The following is a 23,805-nucleotide window of genomic DNA, read 5'->3' as shown; positions in this document are numbered from 1 at the left end:
GCTTCATAGGGAGGCAGCCTTTACTTCCAGCATGCACAAGCTCATTGACTCTACCCTGAGGGACAGGAGTTGTGTCAAGATCTTAGATATGGAGACTAAAAGTGGACAGTCAAAACGACCTCACCAAGGCCACACACCCAGAAAGCCTGGCACTCCCAGTCCAGATTTCACTCAGAAGGAGGACATTCTTACAGCCTCTCCCCACCATGGAATAGGAAATGTTCTGACAAGCTGACCTCGGCCATTAGCATCCTGGGGGTTGAGAGCCCAAAAGGGACCATCAAGGCCAAAGGCCCATCTCACAGATGAAGGCACTGTGGCACAGCACACACAATGTAAGGTACCACCCTCGGCACCCTGAGGAGAAGCTTCCCAGTGGCACCCCCAGCCCAGTTGAGCTGCACTGGGCCACTCTGCCTGCTGGGGACCTTGGCAGGCAGTCACCAGTCCCTCTGCAGCACGTGGGCCACACCTAACATGTGGACGAGCTGGGCAGTTCCTTTTCAAGAGGCCCTGCCTGCCTGCCTGCCTGTCTGAGAAGGTCTGAGCACCCTGAGGCAGCACGTGCTCTTCCTGCAGACCCAGCACCTACACTGGCCTGCTCCAGGTACTCAGAGCAGAGGGCCATTTCCTTCACGAAAAAAAAAAAAAGTCACAAGTTTCAAACAGAACATAGCAAAACAATGTATTTGTCAGAGTTGGTTTCATAAAGCAAATAAATCAAAATAAAAACAAGTAAATCATTTTTCTATAGTTCTAAAATGCTTTTGGTTTTTGAGGGAGCTGATGCGGGGGGGGGGGGGGGAGAAAAAAAACATCCAGTCACTGACCTACCTTTTCTAGAACAGCTGAAGTGCTGAGGAACTGCTCTAGACACTCTGGGAGGAGCCTCTCCTTCAGTAGCCCAGGTCACCGGACCCAGCAGAGCCTCAGCCACTTGGACAATTTATACCCAGTATGTTTTAAGAACACTCTTTTGTTCAAAAGAACCACTTGCAGAGAACAGGATACTGGAACAGTAAGCCAGAGGCCTTGCTCCTCAGTAAATCTGAGTTCCATTGCCAGAGAGGAGGTGGTCACCCACTGCCCTCACCACCCGGCCCTCTCCCCACCTGGAAAAATCCATGCTTTGGTGTAGAAAGAAGAGCATTTCCAGGGCCTTTTGAGGCTCAGGGCACTAAGGCCAGCCGCTTCCCTGTCACAGGGCCTGCCCACCGCTTCTCTGAGCCTGTCTCTTCCTCCTCACATCCTGCCTAGTGCTCAACCCTGATCCTATGTCCTTCCCCAGCCTAGCGTGGAACAGGTCACTAAGGGAGCTGACCCTGAGGACACCAGCCAGGGAGAAAAGCCGACACCACTCTGCTTTCCAGCCCCCACAGTCCCCCAGAGTGACCCTTCTTCAACAGCTCTGCATGGGGACACTATGATCCAAAGGCTACCCGAGTCAGCCTGAGGCCAAGGGAGGGCCAGTGAAAGCTGGGGCAAGCTGCCCACCCCTGAGGTAGGGTGTGGGGGACTGGGTGCTCTGTGGTGTTACCCCTCATGTGTCAAGGTTAGGTAGGCAGACAAAGGAAGGGTTGGCACGGAGGCCGCCTGCCTGTCCCTCTCTAGAGTCTCATAAGCCACAGACAGGGGCCCACTTATATGTAGTCTCATTCCAACCAAGAAAACAGACCCTCTGTCCCAATGCCTGTAGGAAATGCACATGCCTCAGAGCCAGAGCTGCAGGAAGGAAACACAGCCTTTATCTTGGGAAGACAGGATTCATGCGTGACTGTTCATTCTGCATTCCTACACTTTTCAACTGAGCTGCTGTTTGCTGTCAGAAAGAGTGCAGTATGTTATCTCACAAAGTCGGACATAAACACATCATAATACATGTGTATTTATGGATATAGACTACAAACTTCTATTGTGAAATAATAATAGCTCACCCAAAGCCCAGCTCACTAACTGGGCTTGCTACCATAGAACCCAGCACCTCTGGCCTCTGGTGAGGGAGTAGCACTAATTTACACGCACAGGTGCACATGCCCGGAAAGGTCAAAAGACCACATGCCAGAAATTTCATAAAGGTGTTTTCCCCCCTTTTGCTAAGGGTTACAAAACACATTTGAAAATTTCCGTTCCCAAGGTCTCATGTAGAACAGCAATAATAAAATACTAATGATTTCTGCCAGCAGGCAGGCAGAAGTCACCCCAGACAAGGGCTCTAGAGGTCCCCCACCACCTTCATACAAACACACACACACACACACACACACACACACACACACACACACATACACACACACACATTCTCCTGAAGAGACATACAGAGAGAGATCAGCTCCCACCACCAAACACTTCCAGATCCTGGACTGCAATAGTCTGCCAGATGATCAAATGTGATGCATGGACTCATGTGACATGACCCCAAAGAACAGACATGTCCATTTCTTTCCCCTCTATTCTGATGGCCACATCACTAACTGTCTCCAAGGGAACCCAGGAGCACCTTCCCTGAGCTGAACAGGGAGCATTTTGAGCATGCTCTCAAAGGGAGCATTCTCCTGCTTTGGAGGCCAGAGTGCTGTCACCAGCCCTGTTCTGGGAGTATGTGATCTACTGCACACCAAGCCCTTACAGCTGCTGACAGCCCAGGAATGACATTTCAGTTGATCTTTTCAGAGATTTTTCTCAGACTACAAGGACATGAATCTGGAATCCACAATTAAAGATTCAGGTTTATTTACTTGATAAAAATGTTCATTTGAGGCTGACCAAAAGTAAAGGAAGCTCATATTCAGAATATATAAAGAACTCTTAAATCTCAACAATAAGCAAACATCTGATTTTAAAAATGAACAAAAGATCTGAACTCAACCAAACAAGATACACAGATGGCAAACAACTATGGGAAAGGTGCTCAATATCATCATTAAGGAATGCAAAGTAAAACAATGAGGCAGCAACATACATTTATGAGAATGGCCAAATTCCCCAAAACCAACAACACTAACAGCTGGTGGAGCAACTGGAACTCTCATTCATTGCTGGCAAGAATGTGGTGCAATCATTTTATAAGATAGTTGACAGTTTCCTATAAAGTTAAACAGAGACTCACTCTACAACCCAGCAACCCCAACCCTAGGCATCTAGCAAGTGAGTTGAAAAGCCATCCACAAATGTTTATAGTAGATTTATTCATAGTCAGTGAAAACTACAAATAAGCACTTTCTACAGGTAAATGGATAAACAAATTGTGGTATATCCACACAATGGAATACTATTCAGTGATGACAAGGAAGTAGCTATTGATTCACAAACACAAAAATGGTTGAATTTATGCAAAATTAAATGCATTTTGCAAAGTCAAAGAAGCTAGACCCAAAAGTCTATATACATTGTATGATTCCATTCATATGACATTCTGCCAAAGGCAAAACTGTATGGACAAAAAACACAACAGGGGTTGTCAGAGTTGGGGAATCAGGAGATGGTTGACCTCAAAGGAGAATTTTTAGGGTGATGGAACTGTGCTGCCTGGTCCTGGAGTGGTGGATACAAGACTGCATTTGTTAAAATCCAGAGTACTGCATATCACAGTTTACACTTTAACATATGCAAACTTAGAGCATGTAAAGGAGGTTGGGGGATCCCAGGACAGAATACACACTGTGACAACAGATTCCAACCACATTACAAATGTATGACATGGCCTCTCAGAGGGGGGTGGGGAAAAGCAGCTGACCTAAGTCACTTAGGAAAACAGTGTTTTGACTGGAAACCGAAAGATTCACAGACAAAAGCAACTGTACCTAGCACTGCTCTAACTTCTCACGACAGAAACAATTATGAAACTGCTTCACTCGAATGCTGGCACTGAACAAACAGGTGACCACACGGTGAATGGTGGGAGCCAGTGTCTCACTGTTGGAGACAAAGGTTACAGATCAGTAGGGGGAGGTGGGAATGAGTCCTTCCTGAGGGACTGGCCCAGAGACTGAGACATCAGTGTGATGTGTGCTTAGCTCATGTGCACAGAGGGCCAGATAGAGAAATTATTAAAGGTATGTGTGTATAAATGGGCTGGGACACAGACAAGTTTTCTGGCTCCATCCACTGGGAGAGGCTAGAAGCAGCAACACCCCAAGAGCAGAAAGCACACCCAGGTCTTGGTTTCTAAATACCATTTCCAATAACAGAAGTCAAGGCTCCTTAGAGAAATGGCTGATTCTAGGACTAGAGCCAGAAAAATACAAGATGAACCTGACTTATCTTATTAATGCCAGAAAGTAAGGAAGTGAACAAAAAACAAAAATGATGGGGATGTGTTGAAGGGACACAGGAGCCAACCTGATAGAGTTCCTGGCCAACTCTGGACCAATTGAGCAACAAAATAAGTATCAGTGGATATCATTCTCCCACTGATACGACGTGATGAGAAGGGCACTTCACCTCTAGTATTTTTCCCCAAAAGCCACAAACCCAGTGTAATCATGAAAAAAACATCAGACAAATGCAAACCAAGGTACAACCTACAGAATATCTGGCCACAACCCCTCAAAACTATGAAGGTCATGGAAAACAATGAAAGTCTATGAAACACCATGAGGAACCTGAGAAGGCATGACAACTATAGTTCAGGTAATAAATCAGAGAAAACCCATTTCACTCAATTGTCGTGATCACCATAGCAGTGACCATGTAGCTCATTTCTAAGTAATAGGTCAATACTTCTTAGCCAGTACAAATGGCTGATACGGCCTCACTTGTTGGGGAACAAAGTAAATGCTGAAGAAAGTACATGATTTCTGAGGTTCTTCAAATGCTTTGGGAGCACTGGCTCATGCAGTGGTCACCTTTGCCAGCTGGACACTTCTCTGACCAATGCTTGCCCACCTTGAGGACAAATGCACAGGAGTCGCCCAGCAACTGCAACAGTGACAGCAAAGTGCCAGCTGGTCCAGCACCCGTTCTCTGTGTCTTCTTTCCCCAGAGAACATGACTTCAGTTTGTAGCAACAATGCACCAGGTAAAAATGGTTCCTTTCCGACTCCCTTGCAGTTAGGATTGGCTTTGTAAACTGACTGTAGCCAAATGAGCTCTGGATAAGCCACTGGATAAGCCTCGTCCTGATAAAGAGGACCATGTGCCTGCCACCATTCTTCCTGCCTGGAGAATGTTCCAAGGTTGTAGAGGCAGCAGCTGTCATGATAACACGGGTAGAAAGCACAGCCTAATTCACACATCAACAATGACTGAAGAGAAAGAGGTGATGAGTCTCGGTCTCTGATGGCATCCTGGAGCTCCCACACTGGCCCTGGATATCTACTTTGGGATCTGTAACCAGAGAAAAAGAAACCTAAAGCTACCAACCTTAGGTTTAGACCTTCTTCTTTCCCTGGGCAACTGTTTTCCTGTGAGCTGCTTTCAGTTGCTTCAAGATTATTGCTCACTGTAGCTCTGGCTGTAATTCCAGGATAACACTGTTGGATAATAACCAAAGGGGGACACTGGCAACTGGAGGGACTGGACAATTTGGCCCATGCAGAGGTAGGAGGTGGGAAGGGATTCTCCTGCTGATGAGGGAGTCCTCATCTTTCCCTCTCATCTCTCCCTGGACCTCCCTGCACTGGCCCACACGCCAAACAGGAGCTCTGGATAAAGATAGCAGATCACCACCTTCCCATCCCCAGATCCCTCTAAAATGAAAGGAAAGGCATTTTAAAGGACTAAGTGAAAGGGAAAGGAGAAAACAAGAGTAATTTGGAGGCTGGAAATCCGAGAGATGGCGGAGAAAGCAAAGAAGCATGTGACCCTGTACAATGTGACCTCCCACAGGCTCAGGAGTCCCCGGCAGTGGGAGGACACTGGGGCTGAAAAAGGGGGCACCTGAATGTTAAAGAAGCAATAGACACATCACAGCCTTTTGTCTACTTCATACACAGCTGCCTGCCTTACCTGTACCTGTCGAAGAACAACTTACTGTCTCAGTGGGTCAGGAGAGGTGGGGGATCTGGACTGGAGACCACAGAGATGGCTCAGAGCAGGGCAGCCTCCTGAATGGGGGCCTGAGGAACAGCTCACCTACTCCATGCTGCCACTCCCAGCCCTCTCCCCACCCAGCCCTCTGAGCCCTGCAGCCAGGACGATGTCCCCAGGCAGGCACGGAAAGTCACCAAGCCCATCTGTGCACCAGGCCCAGCCTCTGGGCAGTGTCTCCAGACACCAAGGATCATCAGACAGAGAAGAGCCTCTGACCCGGACAGCTGGGTGAGAGATCCAAATGAGCAAGCAGAAAAAGGCAACACAGAGGATGCAGAAGCCAACTCCAGAGCTGTCAGCCATCCTCAGAGGTAAGAAGCATCCAGGAAGCAAGGACAGGATAGGATCCTCCTTATAAAAGGAGATCCAAAAACCTGAGTCTGAAAGTAAAGACACAACAGGGGAATATGGCAGAGGTCAGGGTTGGAAAAGAACAGAGAGTTTCACAGAACACAGAGCGAAAGACAAGTAAATGGATGATAGGAGGAAAAGGTAAGATAAGGGAAGGATCAGCCAACCGTTCCAGCTCCAGATAAAAGGAGGCCAGAGAGCCCAGAGAGCACAGAAGGTGGGCTGTCATCTGGAGTACGAGCAAGAATGAGTCCCAGGGCCCGCTGGGGGACACAGAGCCTTGGACCCAGCACTTCTGCCGTAACTTATTAGTCTAGGAGCAAAACACTTCCAGACATGGAAGTCTCCACAACATGGCCTCCTCTCCCTTCACCAGAAGGCACAGGCATGGGTTCAAGGAAACAGGGCCTCAAACAGCAATGGCCAGTCTGGGAGGCTGTTAAAGGTCTGGAGAGGAGACCTCCACATCAGCGAGAGCCACATGGCCACAGGGCATGGAGACAAGCCAAGGATGACAGCACTGAGAAACCCAAGCAAAAGGACCAACTATTAATTCTATGGAAAAGAAACATATGACACTAGGGTCACTGTCAACTAGCATTCAGTTAGTCCGGGTCATCTGTAAACACTGAATGCTGACCTAATGCAAAATACCCCACTCTTCTGGGGATGGGCAGAGTGACAGGGACCTCACTTCTCATCTGCCACCATGGGAAGTCAACACATGATGTTCAAAGCTGAAGCACAGAGCAGAGCCCCCATGGACATGCAGGGTAGAGTTAGGGCGGTAAACACCGCAAGAGGCAACTGAAGAAGCCAACAGGGGCCTCTGCTGGGAGAGGGAACAGGAGAGCAGGGCATAGCCAGGTCCCTCCCTGTGCATCACAATAAAATGAGCTGGGTGATTTGGTCCTTAGACTACATGTGTTACTTGGTGTATTACTCTAATATTTTTTTAAATTTTTAATGTTTTTATTTATTTTGAGAGAGAGACTGAGAGACAGAGAGAGAGAGTGGGAATGAGCGGGGGGGGGGGGGGCAGAGAGAGAGGGAGACACAGAATCCAAAGCAGTCTCCAGGCTCCGTCCGAGCTGTCAGCACAGAGCCTGACATGGGACTCAAACTCATGAACTGCGAGATCATGACCTGAGCCGAAGTTGGACACCTAACCGACTGAGCTACCCAAATATTTTTTTTAAATGATTCACAAAATGGGACAGATCTAACGTTTGTGGCAGCCAAGCATTTCCGTGGAGAACCACTAGGCTATCCCTGTCACCCCTTCAGAAGCTGTGGGATGGTGTGGGCCCTGCCAGCACCCAAGGGGCATGGGTCTAACACCTGCTTTGCTCCTCCCTATCCCCTCGCACCAGAGGAAAGCCCTTCCTAGGTAGCTGGGCCTCCTACTTCTGTACCTGTGTTACCCTAGTAGCACTTTTGTTCTTCTTTGTTGCTGTTGCTTTCGATTTTGATAAAAACCTGTGTCCAAAACGGTTCGGCACTGGGTACCTTCTGCCTGCAATGAAGCACCCACATGAGGGGTGTGGCCCACACCACTTCCCAAGTCTAACGAGTGGTCTGGGGTGACTTCAGGCTGTGGCTTTCTTTATTTCATGTTTAATTAGTGTTATTCTAGCATTAGACACATTGGACTTGATTTAAAAATGTGCAGCAACTGAAATATTAATGGATAAAATGGTATGGTGTCTGGGATTTCCTTGAAAACAGTGGAAAGAAAAGGATGGAGGGGCTACTAGGGCTGTGGGCATTTGTTACATGCTCCTTTCAATCAGGGTGTCCGCCTGACACTCTCCCTACTGTACAGATGTGGGGTGCAACCACTTGCCTTAGGCCTCGCCAAGAGGCCACTCTGCTCCCTGGATTTCATCCTGGCTCTGGCTCTCCCTAGGCTGCTCTCTGCCCGCCCTCCCGTGGGCAGGTTGACGCCCTGCAGGCCTGGCCAGTGCCCTGGACTCGCCACTGTAATTGGTCCACACAGGCCCTGTGTTCGCTCCCACGGCTGGGAGAGCACAGTGCACTGGGGCGGGGACTGGGCCTGGCCAGGGCCCTCCAGGCTGATGCTGTCTCCTGGGCCCCACTGTGGCCAAGCTCCACGTCTGACCCGAGACTGTGCATGTCCACTTGTTCCTGGAGTCTGGGAGCTCTGGGGAGTGCCTGACTCTTAGCGGTCTGTATGCTACGCATGGCTACAGGGATGTTTTTTTCCAAGAAGCAGCCTGGTTTCTGTTTAAAAGGAGAAACATTCAGAGAAGAGTCCTTCTTCTTTTCTGCATGTCAATGCCTGTGGGTGCTGGGTTCTTGGTGAGAAAGGGGCCGGGGGAAGGGGAGTCCTGCCGTCGAGGGCTCCCCCCAGACCCACCCACCAGGGGAAGGCCGGCTGCATGGAACTGCCCCATGCACCCTGCCAGATCACTGTGGGAACTCTGGCCACAAACACCACAGCCCCCCTTCCCAGCAGCTATTCTTGGTTTGTGTCTCCCTTTGGTGGGGGGAGGATAAGGGTGGAAATGATCAGAAGCTAAAATTAGCAAACGGCAAACAATTGAGGCCAGGAATCTGAGGTCAGCTGAGGATAACGGTTTGTTTTTTGCGGCCCTGAGGTGGTTTGAGCAATAAAGGGAATTGAAAATGAAAACAAATCTGGAAGCAGCCCAACCCCTGCCGGGACCAAGGCAGACACTGGGTCAGATGCGGGTAGACCAGGCCAGATGGCAGGGACTTTGCTCAGCCCAGGACCCTTCCAGGGCTCCCCTCCTCCCACAGGACTTCCTGCTATTTCCCTGTGAGCTGGTCTATAGCCAGAACACCTACAGCTGTGAGTTACAGAAGGTTCGGAAGGGTTCCCAGGCACTAGTCTGGTTCTGAATTCCACTCCTGGGAGGGCCAGCATGAGCCGTTGTAAAACCCCCAGCAACTGTGCCGTGTAACCAAGGCCACCAGCCCCTGCTCTGGTCCTATGGGCACTTGCCTATTAACACAACCCAGTAAACTGCCTAAATCATGGTGCAGGCAATCAAGCCCAAGGAGGGTCTGTGACATGCCAGGTCACACCGCCACCAAACAGTGGAGCCACCCTGCGCCCAGTTCCTTGCCCAGTGCCCCTGCCCCACTTTCTGCAACCCTTCCTCCTCTGGAAGGCCCACCTACACACTTAGGGGCCCCTAACCCTGACACAACATAGCCCAACAGAGCCCCTGACCACAGCAAGGCATGTCTGTGAGGCCAGAGCCCTGGGCCCCAAGTCCAAGGGATGCAGCAGTTTTGACTCCTGGCTGTCCCAAGGAGAGACAGCCAGGATGTCCACAGACAGACAAGGGGAGGACGGCCCAGCCTCAACAGCACTCCATGGTCAGGGGCCACCTTCCCCCAGAACCCCCAAGTAGCCAGACTGGAGGTGCCACTGCCCAGTGGTCTTGGGATTCTATCTTGATGCTCGCAGCTTGGGACCTGGAAACAATGTCCTCCCTTAACTCCTAGGATACTCAGCTTGGCCATGTGATGCACAGGACTTAATACAGCCTTTCACTAAAGCACACAGGAGCCTGGAGACACAAAGCCCTGGCCCTGAGGATGGGGCTCCTGTCTGCAGGACAGAGCAGGTGCCCAGAGGCTCTTCCACGGGGCTGGTCCAGGACCAGGGGCTGGAGCCACACCAAGTGGCACCACTGTACATGTGTGCTAATCTCAACAGTCACCAAAGCTGCCAACAGACCTGTTCCCCAGCCACATCTAGGCCAAGCAGGACTCGCATGGCTTGGGTCTGACCAGGCCTTCCTCACTGGTGGGCTCAGAATAACATTCTACCATGGGGACTGCCCTGAGCTGCATTTATATCTCCAGCAAGCTCTGACCAGAGCCCAGCTGGCCACCACCCTGGCCATCAGGTCTATGCACTGAGCAGGGCTGATGCTGGGAACCAGGGGAGTTTGGAAGGCAGCATCTTGAAGTCCAAGGCTGCCTTTTCCTGTCCTTGTCCCTCAGGGCACATGGAGGGCCCCAGATGGACCCCAGAGCTAAGAGGAGTGATGGAAACCACTGGGCGTGGCTGGAACCCTAAAGATGAGAAATGCTCCCAACAGCCACCTTCCCAGGTTGTATGCTGCTGTAGGAAAAACTCACCCTTCCCTGGTTAGATCTCAAGGCCCCTGATGTCTGAGGCTACCTATACCACATACCCTACAGCCGTGAGGGTCTGGAGGTGGGGTACACAACAGGACAGTTTAAGGGCAAAGAGTGGGTCTGGGGCTTTTGTTTTGTGAACTCTACACAACACAGACCTTGGTTCACCGCAAAACCCATTTGGATATCTCATAATGCCCTCCCTGCTGCGGTGCCAGACTGGGTGCTCGCCTGTGCGGCTGTGGGGGAGGGGCTTCTTCTCCCTTTCTAGAAGGCAATTTGCCCCTGACTGCACATTCCGTTACTTGCTCCCAGGAGTCCATGCTGTGAAAATAATGAACCTGAGCCCACTGTGGATGGCCGTCAGTCATGAAATATTCCAGACGAGCAAGTCACTGGACGTGTCACAGCCACCCGACCTTAGGGCCTGTTTAGGACACTGGAGATGACCAATGAGGGTTCATGTGGCAAGCGCAGGTAGAAGAGCCAGTCATCAACTCAGGGATGTGATCGCAATGGAATGTTACCATGGGAAAAGTACGGATCATAAGAGGACTTCCATCAGACAATCCCAAGTCTTTTTTTTTTTTTTTAAGAGAGAGAAGGCACAAGTGAGCGAGGGGCAGAGAGAGACAGAAGAGAGAGAGAGAGAAAGAGTGCTCACCAGGGGCTCATGTTTTTGCCTGAAGTGGGGCTCGTGCTCACCAGAAGCAGGACTCAGAGCTCACCCTGTGTGGGACTCGAACTCACCAACTGTGAGATCATGACCTGAGTTGAAGTCAGATGCTTAAAAACTGAGCCACCCAGGAGCCCCAATCCTGAGTCTTATACTAAAAACATACAGAGGCAAAAATGTTGACTGTGGTGATTCATGGGCAGGTGCGATTAAAGTTATCGATACTCCTTTTTGCTAATCTTTGTCTTAATACTTTTCTGTTTCCAAAATCCTTTTTCACGAACACGCTCAACTTTTATAATCGGAAATGAAAATGAACACACTGCACTGAAATCAGTCCCTCAGCAAGCCAACTTCTTATGAGAAACAGGAACACACATCTGACCCCCTCCCAGAGCACCAAAACCCAGTGCATGCTATGGGTGGAGCATGCATTTTCTGACTGTTGACTAGACCCAACTCAGAAGCTGCCACGGGTTCAGGGATGGTGGATTTGGGTCATCTGGAAAGGCAAGTCATTCCTGGAGATGCTGTGGGATTCTCCACTTGGATGTCCACCAATATCCCCCCATCCAGTGTCCTGATTCTCACCCTTACCCCCATGTTCTCACAGAAAGACCATGACAAGGTAGCTATAGCCCCCAAAGCACCCTGGGCCCTGGGTGTCGGCCTGGCCATGAGGCCTCCTCTGAAGCCCGCCTAGAGGGCTGTACCCAGACCAAAGTTACCCTGTGGATCCTTTCATGTCAGACCAGAGGCTGCCTTACACGCCAAACCGCACCTTCTAAACACTGTGTGGGTGAAACAGGTGCAAAGCACCAAGCCCTGGGCCTCATTTCTTTTACCCCACATCCTGGGGGACACAGTTCCCTACACCTCAAGTTTAAGCATCTGATGAAAACAGAACCTAAGGGGAGCATCCCTGCCTAGAACCTCATACACTTCACCCTGAGATCTGTAATGAGGTGACGTTCCCAGCCATCCCCCTGTGGCCCTGGCAGAGGAGCCCAGGGCAGGTTCTGGCCTGGCTCCACCGCCTCTTCTCCCCTCCCCAAGCCAGGATCCCTGGGCCCAGGAAGCCCACTTCCCCACTGTGACTTGGGCAGACTCTTCCCCTTCCAAGCTTCCCATTTGCATACTGGCTTGAAAACAGAGACCACAAGCCACACCACCCTCCACGTTCTGGGAGGTCAGGGGAATTCTCTGTAGGGCTTCACTTGGTGGAGAAGAGCCACATCACCCACAGAAATGTTCACATATTCTGTAAGAGCTTCTTGAAGGACTTGGGAATTTCAGCAACTCTCGGAGTACTCCTGGTTCAGCCAAGGACACATGGCTGATCACTTGTTCTACCGTCTAGCTTCCTGTGGAATTCCAGGGACAACCGAACTCATCTGTTTTTTGTTAATTCGTGCCCAACTTTGCACTGGCAGGAGGGTATTGGAAGTTGTGACCCCCCTCCCCCCACGCCCTGGGGAGCCCTCCAGCCCCTGGAGAAAGAGGCCTGAAGGCACTTCAAACACCCAAGGATCCCTGCTCCTGACTCCTGACACCCATCTTTCTGGCCCACACTCAGCTCCCAGGGGCCTGGCAGCCACCCATTTCCTCCTCACCACCAGCATGTTCACATAGCAAGAGGCCTGTGGAAGTATCAGAGGTAAGGCAGCTGAGCAGAGGCTGGACACCACCGATGCCTGGTCGGGGCCTGGAGACTCAGGTCCAGAATCAGGCACAGCAAGGGGCAAGTGCACTTTCAATCCCTGGTCCCCCTGACTGTTCACCATTCAGCCCACACAACAGCCACTACCCCCCACTGCAGCCCAGCAGGACACATGCTTTCCAAATGGGCCAGGCCAGTGGGTGGCCCACCTGCTGTTGGCCTATCCCCAGTCGGACCATTCCCAGCTCTGGGAAAACAATGCCAAAGCCAGGACCTGCCCAAGTAAGGAAAGCAATGGGCAGCATTTCCATGGACCCCAGGATTCCCCCAAATGGAATTACAGTCACAGACCATAACTCTCCAAACTCAAGCATCAAAAAGCCCCTTCAAGTGGGGGCAATGAGCCCACAGGGAATACAGCATCCTGCCCCACACACATCTGCACTCCTTGGTTCCCGAGTCAATATCGGGCCTCCACAAATGGCGCTGGATGATGCCAGAACCAACATCAGTGGCTGAGGCTGTACACCAGAGCCCAAGGCACAGGGGCCTGGCATGCAGTCTAAGCCCCGGGCTCCCAGAAACGAAGCTGGCTGAGTCTGGTGCAGGCAGGCTGTGCACCGCCCTCACGGTCAGCCATGTTGTGGGTGCCAGGAGGGGCTTCCTGGGGCTGAGTGTCTGTGAACTACAGGTTCACTGGAGGTCAGAACAGGGCGGAGCAATGGTGGTCTCAGGTAGGTAAACCCGTGTGTGCTGCTTAATCTTTTCTTTGAGCTCTTCTATATTTTCTGAATTGTTGCAGTTCATGTATCGCTTTCAATAAAGATGTGTGTGCATGTGTGTGCCATGCATGTTATTTTTCTTCCCAGAAAGCACTCAGGCTGGGCTGACACACCCCAACCCTTGGGTTCCACTGTCACTTCTGTACAAAGTCAAATTCAAGAGAGTAGCAGGAGCCTCCCACCACCCTGGCCTGCTTCTGCTGCATGCTCTTCCTTTTCTACACTTGACTGCTCCTGTGGGCATCCTGACAAGAGCTAAGCAGCATGTCCCACATGCCAATCCTGTGTGTTTTCCACTTTCCTCCACCAGTAGGAAAGCCTGGGGTCAGTCCTGCCTTCGGAGATAGATGACAGGTGCCCAGAATGAGCAGGAAGAAGCTGCCAAAGTTGAGGCAGATCCTCCAGGGTTGGTCAAGAAGGCAAGGTGGGAAATAATCACACAGGAGACACCAGACATGACGTTTGGAAACCCACCTTTCTTCCTCACGTGCGGGCCATCCTCAGGGAAGGCGGGGTAGATGTTGGCCTGAGGAACGTTCAGTCTGGGAGAAGCCAACAAAATTCCTGAGTGTTCCGCCAAAACTGCCCACAGAGGGGACACGCACGCAGCCACAGAGCACAGAAGCCAGGGCACATGGAAGGGCAGGACAGGCCAGACACCATGACACCCACTTCCTTCTTCTCCCCTTGGTTTCCCAATCATGTGGCCTTCCTATCTCATCTCCCCTCTTCTGGTGCTTCCCCCACCCAAACCAGACCCCAGGGGTAAAGGGCTGCCCCAGGAAGTCTCTCCCCACCATCTCTCAGGAGCAGCACAATCCTCTCTATCTCCATGCCTCGGGGCTGGTCTCTCATTGCCAAGCAATGCCTCTCCCTGCGGACGGGTCCCCAGACCTCCCACAGACTTGCCCTTTGCTACCCAGCCTCTGTCATGCTCCCCATGGTCTACCTCCACGCCACCCCCTCAACTACACAAGCCTCGCTCAGAGCTCGGAAAAGACCAGCCCCCCCCCCCCCCCCACACACACACAAGCATGAGGGACACTCCCAGTCAGTCCAGCTCGGTCTCAGAGAAACTAGTCATCTGGTGGCCCTGGACTCCCAGGCAATTCCAAGACCCTGCTACAGAAGCCTTCTCCTCAGACTTGGTGCTGCCGGCACAGCTCTGGGGTGGGGGTGAGGGGTCCAAACCCCAACTCCTCGCCTAACCAATCTAGTTTCTCAAGCCTGCAAATCCTCCTACCTACTGAGCTTGGCGCCCCGACCCAGACCTGACCCCACCACAGACCCAGCTGAAGACCAGTGGCCAGGTGACCTGAGATTCCTACCCAGAGCCCCTCCTGTGCTTGACACCCCCTCTCCCCTACTGTCCACCCAAATCACCATTCAAGTTTGACCTCCCTGACTTCAGCAGCCTGGCTGCTGACCCCCAACTTTAACTGCACTCGGGAGGGTGGTGACGAGTGGAGGACAAGGGTGGGCCAGGCCTAACTGCCTGGCATTTCCCTGTCTAGAAACTGAATGGTTTTGAGGCACAGGTGGTGTTTTCATTTCTTCTTCCAGTTGAAGATGATGCCTTTGCAAGAGAAAAACAGGTACGGAAGTGAACCACTGTGACAAAGCAGGTCATTGCGTCATGGGAGGCCTGCCCCAGAGCAGAGGCTGTGGTTGTGGGGGGAGGCAGCAGGAGTCTTTGAGCCCCTGGCATGGGAGCCCCCGGGGACCCTGAGAGGCCAGGAGACCAGGTAGGATAGGCGGAGAAGGAAGAGAAAGGAAAGGTGGCAGTGGGTCACCAGCAGCACAGGGGTGCAGGGGTACCAAGCACAGGGCCCGTAGGAGACGAGACAGGGCCACACTGTGACTGGGGGATGGCCAGAACAGGGCCAGGTGTGCAGCCTTCCTTCTGCCATGAGGGATGACCCAAGCCAGCACAGTGAGGGGCCCACAGCTCTGCTCCTGAGTCGGCAGGCGGTGGGGAGAGAAATCTCCAAGTTTCAGAGAAACGAAGAGGGAGTTTTCTGGAACCACAGATGGGTGATCCTGGATGATCTTCCCAGAAACAACAGAGTCGAGATCATCAACCTGGTGTCCTGTGCAGAACAGGCTTGGATTCCCATGGGGACAGGCTGGAGATTCATGAGGGGCACTGGGCAGTGGGTCCATGTGCCAGGACTGGGGCTCATGCTGGGTGCACACGGGTACTCAGGTGTCATATCCCTTCTGCACGCAAGCTCCATTTGAACTCTGGGGAGGTCATGAGAAATGTCTGCCCTCTGATACTCTTCCTTTAGAACCAGGATCACAGCATGTTTATCAGAACGTCATTATTGTCAGTAGCTGAGAACTTTATCCATGGGGCGGCAGAAGTGATAAGCTGGTAGGAGTGCAGGGGTGAGGGGCCACAGGAGCCAAGGAGGTCGGCCCATTATAAATGGGGGGTGGGGGAGAACAGGATTTCAGTGGTTAAAAACATTTGAAGACTTTCCACTAGGTTGGCTGAGCAGACACCCTGGTCAGAAGTGGGCACTGGCCCAGCACTGCTGTGGTCCATCCTGTGACAGAGAGGTTACCACCTACCCCCAGCTGTGGAGACAACATGCTGGCACCGCTGGGCACAGCAGCCACGGGCTGTGGGAGACCTAGCATGGCATCACCGCGATGATGCCCCCGGGCACAGTACACCCACCCGGGGACATCGGGGTGCTGCTCCAAGCACTAGAGAAAGGCAGCCACAAGAGCAGTTCGCCTCTCTGGCTCTCCTCACACTCGCTGAAGTGCTTTCTTTCACTTCTGGCTTGTCCACTCATCACACACTGCTAGACACACAGTGGTCACTTGGGCCTGGATCTGCCCCCACCCCCACTGCTTTCTGAAAAGGCATCTGAAGGAGGGAAAGGCCTGGCTGAGTGCGATGGGTGGGAGTGTCCAAGGTGAAGGAAGGGCTACAGCAAGGGATGCAGACACCCACACCCCACCCCACCCCGTGCCCCCACCCACAGCAGCATGTGGGGATGAGGTCACATGGTGCTGGACTCAGACACCAAGTCTTCAAGGAGCAGAAGCACCAGCTAGAGCCAGGACCCTTGTGGCATTCAGGTAATGAGTGACAAAACCCCATGCCTTATGTCCCCCACCCTGACACTGTCTTCTGACACCCCACAAATGCAGCTTTACACACCAGTCCAGTGTGTGTCAATGGCGGGGTCAACCCCACCCCCACACCTGCCAGACCGTTGCCTTGACCCCTGACCACTTTCTCCCATCTTGAGAGCCCAGTGCTTCTGAGCCAGGCTGCAGGGTGGGTTGATGGTTGCCCACCATCTTGTGACCTTACATGCCTCTGTCCACCACACTCTGCCCCATGCGCTGGCCAGGGTCTCATCACTACCTCTGCCTGCTGGACCCCATAGAGTCCCAACCCAATCACCCTTGATTAAAGCCTGGGCAGCCAGAGTGACACCCTCTGAAAAGCAACAGGACACTGACCACAGACCCCAGAAGAACCTGCCACAGACCATAAGGGCCCAACTCCCTGGCCCAGCCCCAAGGGTTAGCCTGCACCTGTGGCCTTGGGGGCTGACCTCCATTCATCTCGCTTCCTTCCCCCAAGTCACTTAGGTACAGAAGCAGGACCCTATGCTAGCCTCAGGACAACACAGCCAACCCCACTGGGACTGTCTTCAGGGTACATGCAGGGTACCCAGGACTGCTCAGTGACAGAAGGCTCCACAGCCAAAAATCCCTCCAGCGCCAGACAGCAATCCTCCCCAACTCCGTCCTACACTGGAATCCATGGGATTTGGTCGAAAGAAAGATTCTACTGCTTTTAGGAGAAAAAAAACAAAAACCTGTAAACTCAAGGACCAGAACTCATTCCCCACATTCTTGGAACAAATCCTGTTGACCACCATGTTTGGCCCTGGGATAGGGCATGGAATGACAGCCCAGTCCTCCAGAGAGTCCTCCAGTGCTCTCCCTTCTCACTGGTGGGAACAGTACCTTCAGGCCAGGCTCCTGAGAAGGGGGTGACCCCTCATTGCACTGTGGGCCCAGCCCATGACAGGCCACCCCACAAGGCAAAGGTCACCAGCTAGGGTACTGAGGAAGCATGTCTGGTGAGTGCCTAGGGGGCTGCTGGTTCCTGGCCTTGATCTCAACACCCCCAATCCCCTCCCTGGAACCCCTGCGAATTGGATGCTTGGAAAATTCTGAGCCACAGCCCATTTCAAGTGTCAACATCCTGAAAACTCAGGTGAAGGGAGTGATGAAGACATACCCAGGAGACTCCTCTGCTGACACCAGCCCTGCTGCAAGGGAGGGGGGCCAGGTGGGAGACTAGGTGCAGGCTGCTGTCAGGATAGACCTGGAGTGCCCCCATCTTCAGGGGCAGGGCTGGGAGAACAAGTCCTGCCCCTGCAGTTGGAGTGACAGGCTCTGGACTTTGAAGGCACAAGGCACTAATCTGAGGTAGTTGGGGAAGTGTTGCTGAGTATTTGCCCAAAGGAGTTGGGGAGCATCTTCGTTTGCTCAGCCTGGAACAAAATACCACCAATGGGGTAGCTTACAAACAGCAGAAATATATTTCTCACAGTCCTGGAGAACAGGAAATCCAAGATCAAGGCTCCAGCATGGTCAAGTTCTGGTGGGGGCCCTCTTTCTGGTTCATAGCTGGTGTCTTCCCACTGTGTCCTCAAAAGGAAGAAAGGGCAAGGGAGCTCGGGGGAGCCTCTTTTATAAGGGCACTAATCTGTTCATGAGGGCTCATGACCTAATCACCTCCCAAAAGACCCACCTCCAAATATCAACACATTGGGCATTAGAATTTCAACATAAGAATCTGGGGGGGGGGGGGGGGGGACACAAAAATTTGAATAAAAGCAGGGAGCATCCCCCAAGGTCAAAGTCATCTCAGAGAGCCAGTTATTTGTGCCACGAGTATTTGCTGGGCAGGTGTGGGCCTTTCACTCGAATCCGTGTGACCTGCCTCATTGGGAGGAGACTGTTACGCAAAACTCAGCCACAGGAAAAGGAGGTGCAGAGGGGGCAGTGACAAGATACTCCCTCAACAAAGATACATTAAAGCAGGATGACCACATGGAGCACCCCGGGGCTGGGCAGGAGCCGCAGAGGGGTGACTCTGCCCTCCAGAAAGACTGAGAGGGCAGACACCTCTGGCCTTCCCAAGCTGATTCGGAAACAGGCGACACCAGTTCTGTGCCTGAGAGCCCAAGACACCCTGGGGTTTTCTGCCTTGGGCCTTTGCATGACTATCTTCCATGGAGTCACAGCAGCCCAGAGTCAGAACCTCCAAAACCCAGAGAGCACACTGAGCACCCAGGGCTGGCCAGCTCTCGACAACGGGCAGTATAAGCAGGAAAATTTCCCAGGCCATTTCCACGTTGTTGAAAACTGTACCCTAATATATGAAATCCAGTTTACACCACTGTAGCCCAGGATGCGGCTAGCACAGGTGGGCCCATGCCCTGTGAGGGCTCTTGAGCACCCAGGCCAGCTACTGGATGAAATGCCTCCCCACGCTGGGCCCCACAGGAGGCTGGACACCCCTCCAGCCCCCTTGCCTTCTCCACACAGGTGAGCACCCTGCAGGCAATCTCCCCACTCACCCAGGGTGCTGACTGGGAAAGCACAGGTTGCAGAGGCCAGGTCAGCCACCTCTACTGGAGACTGCACCTGTCCAGGCTGCTGCACAGACAGCCCTGGCTTCTGCTCCCCCACCCCTATGAGAAGGACAGGGACATGCCTATCTCTACACGTTGAAGGGCATCCAAACGTGGCCACCACAGACCCAGCCGCTGCTTCTCCCAGGTGGCATTGAGCAGACAGCTATAGCAGCTGCACCTGAACCAGAAGGGTCAGCTCAGGGGTCTCACCACAGCCCACTCACTCACAGCCAAAAAGGGAGGAGGCCCACTTGGCCACTCGAGCAGGAGACAGAAACAGCACAGGCCCCTGGCGGCCTCTCCTGTCTGAGCAGAGGGGCCGGGTGGGGTCCGCAGAAGGAAAGGGAACCCTTGCCCCGACCCAATGTTCACAAATATCCTCTGGAACAAGGAGATGCCAGGAGAGAGCAAGGAAGGCCACGTTAGTGCCCAGGTGTCATCTCAGACTAGATGCCCTCAGCCCTTACATTCATTCAAAATAGTCACCTCAGACCACACAGGAAGCATCTTGATGCCAAACACATTCACACGAAGATGAAAAGCAAGCAGGAAAAGGGTATGAAACTGTGGTTCGACAGCTGAAAAGCCAGCCTCAAGAACGCTTTCATGCTTCCCTTTAGGAAACAATTCTCATATCTGCGAACATAGAATTGCTGCCCCAAAAAAGAAAAAAAAAATAGAGGGGAAAAGAAATCCACAGATGGCCCAAAGCTCATGAAAGCAATTACTCCTGCAAACAAGAAGCAGAATGAGTGCTGAAACCAGAGAAGCCCAGGAAGTTACAAAAATAGCAAATATGAGTCCTGAGTGGGATTCCCTGGCTGCGCACGTCCGCGTCTAAGCGGCTCTAGCAGCAGAACCAGGCGCTCTCCACTTGAAGGAGCCACTGGGAGTGTTGGGTGAAGCAAGTTTCACGGCAAGCAGGATTTCTGCTGCCCTCGGACTCAAGAGCTAGGCTGCGGGTATGAACTCAGTCATCGTGCTTCTGGAAGTCTCCCGCAGAGCACACCTGGACTCAGAAAGTCCTTCCATCTAGGTGGAGTCACTGGGCAGGGCTGGCACAGTGTCTGTCACCACGAACCTGTCTGACGCCATGGCAGGGAGATGCTGCTAGGCCTGAGTCCACCTCAGGCTGTTGGGCACACCCAGAACTGCTCTGGTGACCAGTGATGGGGTCTTCCACCTCAAGGTTCCCGTTCAGCTGCTTCTGCTTCTTAAAAAGAGTCAGGCCAGGTACAGCTGGCTGGGGCCTGGGAGGGCTCCTTTACGGTTACCCAGTAACAAATGAGGCTCACCTGAGAGGGGGCCGCCCTAGCCTGAGCACAGCTCCCCAGGAAGCAGGTCTCCATAGCAACAAGATGCTCAAGGAACCTGCCTTTCTGTGGCAGGCTCCTGCTTCATCCTCCCACAACTCAAGACGGGCATTTTATGGACTGGGGCGTGGCTGGGGCCACAAGGCCGGTGAGGGTCACCCCCATGTGGTGCCAGAGGGTGGGGACGTGAGCTGGCACCTGTTTCAAAAAAGTAGTTCTAAATTGTCTGTTGTTGTTTGTTCTGTTCTTTTTTTTTTCCTTTTTCAAAAGAGAAGGCAGCAAAAACGTTCATTCGGGTACCCAAGAGCATCACTGTAGTGGGTGAAATTCTCCTGCAGGTTAAGCACACAGACACACACCACACAGACACATACAAACCCTACCCCCACGCAACACAGATGCATACACCACACATGCATACGCCACACATTCTACTCGCACACACACTCCTCCTCTCCTCTGAGGTCAGCATGCCCCAACCTGCTTTACAGATAAGAACCCTGGCCAGCTCAATCTGTTCTCACTCCAAAGCCTGGAGTCCTCATCAACATTCCATTTAGTCCCTCTGTTTAAATGACAAAGCATAATCAGGCAAAAAGGACTTTCTCTGATAAAAATACTGAGAGGCTCCCTCAGGAGCTGACTGTAACACTGGGCACACAAACTTGCCTGCTGCTGGGAGGAAAGGGCAGTGGGGTGGGGCCCAAAGTCCAAAGCCCAAATTGTTAGGACTGACAAAGGGCACACAGACGCACCAGATTTCTGACAAAACTCCCAAATGGATTAGGGCTTTGAACTTTCAACACTCTTCAATGCCATTTCAACACCTTTGTGTTTTTTCTTCAACATCATAAAAAATGTAAATTCTTCACCAAGAAAAAAAAAATCTAATTCTACGGACATCCTTGAAAAAGGTCTCGTACAAAGGGAGAAAGGATGACAAGGCTTCTCAGTGACCAGGTAGGGAGGCTGCCCAGCAACTGACAGAAAAATCTGGAAAAGCTGAAAGGCACAGTGCATGAACAGGTAACACCAAAGACTCACCACAAATAAATGCAACAAATATAGACATTTCCTTCAGTTTGGGGTTGGTGAACTCCCCCCCACCCCCGCCCCAGTGATGGCAACAGTCCCGCTGCAGGGAAATGCTTTCGACACAGGTACACACAGGGTGTTGGCCATGAGGCCACAGGGCAGCCCGGCCCAACCCAGCAAGAATTCAGCCTATGTGGACAGAAGGGGACCCAGGGGCCCTGCATGCCCAGGATGAAGAAGGGACTCTGGATGCAGGCCTAGGTGTGAACTGCAGAGCAGTTCAAAGGACACACCACCAGCCAGGGCCACCTGGATCACCTCTACCGATGATAAAACGAAGGAAGTCAACTTTCAGCCTTCCGATGTACTCACTGGGCTCCTCCTCCATAGGGGCAGGTGACTGTACTGGGTAATAGACAGGGGGATGAAGCAGAGAGGCCCAAGGAAGCCCCAGGTAAAGGGCAAGGCCTGCACAAGAACCTGGGGCTGAGCTTCACCAGCACCTCCCAGGGCCCTGTGTGGCCTGGCACTCCCTCAGACAGCCAGCAGGGTGGCAGGAGGCTACCCAATCTGGCACATCCAGCCCAAGCTACGCACATATGGGCAGTTACTGTTTAACAGCAAACACGCTGAAGCGTCACCTTGTACCAAGACGTAAAACTAGTTCACACCTTGGCCTCCCAGGAGAATCTGGCATCGGGTGAAAAGAGCACTGCTTAGGCTCAGAAAGACTTACAGGTCTCTCAGAGGACTTCTGGAAGCTCCAATTATGGGGATCTGAACACCCCAAGATAAGAGAGGCATCGCCCCCAAATTTTCCATGGAACATAATCAACCTCAAAACCAGTACAATCTTGGTGTGGTGTTTACATAAGTGCTCCCAGGGCCTGGACCCTCGCCAGCTGGCACGGCTGTCGGCAGTGGGGGCCCTTTGTGCCAACCCCACCCTGCCTCGCCAGGGCCTTGCCATAGTCTAAAAGAAAAAGTCAATGAATCACTGGAAGAAATGTTCTTCCTATGAAGGGAATATAAATGTTTATTAAGAAATTATAGGAACCAGGTCAGTCATTTTGGTATCTTAGTCACTCCAGCTAATTAAAGAAAAAAATCAAAACAGAACGCCATCCCAGAAACTTGAGACAATGAGAACTTCTCTTGCCACAAGCACTTTGAGCCCCAGCTCCGCCAGTTGCCAAGGTGACCCACTGTTTACCTCTCATTGTGTAGGAGGCTGACAGCCCACCAGGCTACCTCCCAGGGAAGAGCTGCCAGGGCATCCCCAGAGGGTGCAAGGAGGAAGCCACAACCACCCCACAGGGTCTCCCAGGCTGTGCCTGGGCTACAGCACAAAGGAGAGGTATCTTCACTGGTTCTCCTCAAGTTCCTGGGGCCCTACTCCCCCAGTACACCCTCCTGCCTTAGTCCTGTGGGCTGGAAACCCCTGGCAGCAAGTTAAAAATGTGCTTAGTCCTGGGGTGCAAGGAGGGAGAGGAGAGGAGAGGGGGAAGGGGAGGGGGAGGAAAAAGAGGAGGAAGGGAAAGGAGGAGGGGGAGAAAACGGAGAGGAGAGGGAAGGGGGTAAGCAGAAGGGGGTGGAAGGAGGGAGGAAGGGAAGGGAGGAAAGGAAAGGAGCAAGAGAAGGGGGAGGTGGGCGGGGAACAGTAGGAAAGGGGAGAAAGAGGAGGGGAAGCAAGGAGCAGGAGGTGGTGGTGGAGTATGAGAAGTGAGGGCACACCAGGTTGCACACTCGGCTGGGTAGGCAAAGAGCTTCCATGCACCTGGCCTCATCCAGACCCCCATACCAGACTGTCTGCCCCGGTGAAAAAGGTCAAGGGCAGAATGGCGTGAGAAGGAGAACTCCACCAGGGACCTGGACTGCACACCCTCCAGCTTGGCTCCTGGGTCCCCACCCTATCCAGCACATACTACTCCCTCCTTCTGTGCTCTTGCAAGGCCCTGGCTTTGAGGTGATACAGCCCCACTGGGGGTCATAGAGAAGAAACCATCCCTGCTGCAGCCTGTACCACCTGGCCAGATGCCTTGTGACTGGCTTACTTCCAAAGGAACAATCTCCTGAGCTTTGGGGGCAGCTGACAGTGCATGCGCGTGCGCGCGCGCGCGCACACACACACACACAC

The 23,805-nt window shown here is 52.5% G+C and overlaps 1 protein-coding gene across 1 annotated transcript in view; it reads right to left on the bottom strand.

Moving 5' to 3' along the window:
• LOC121042522 (Krueppel-like factor 13) overlaps positions 1-22,201 on the bottom strand; it is a 38,193-nt gene extending 15,992 nt beyond the window's left edge. The window contains exon 1 of the mRNA XM_040493861.1: positions 22,041-22,201. Coding sequence (XP_040349795.1) covers positions 22,041-22,056 — 16 coding nt within the window. The 5' untranslated portion in view covers positions 22,057-22,201. The remainder of the gene's footprint in view (positions 1-22,040) is intronic.
• Positions 22,202-23,805: the final 1,604 nt, after the last annotated feature.

Source organism: Herpailurus yagouaroundi, unplaced genomic scaffold, assembly GCF_014898765.1.
Source record: "Herpailurus yagouaroundi ecotype Mexico unplaced genomic scaffold, PumYag 185, whole genome shotgun sequence".
In the NCBI taxonomy this organism is placed as follows: Eukaryota; Metazoa; Chordata; class Mammalia; order Carnivora; family Felidae; genus Herpailurus; species Herpailurus yagouaroundi.
This window is presented reverse-complemented; position numbering and strand designations above follow the sequence as displayed.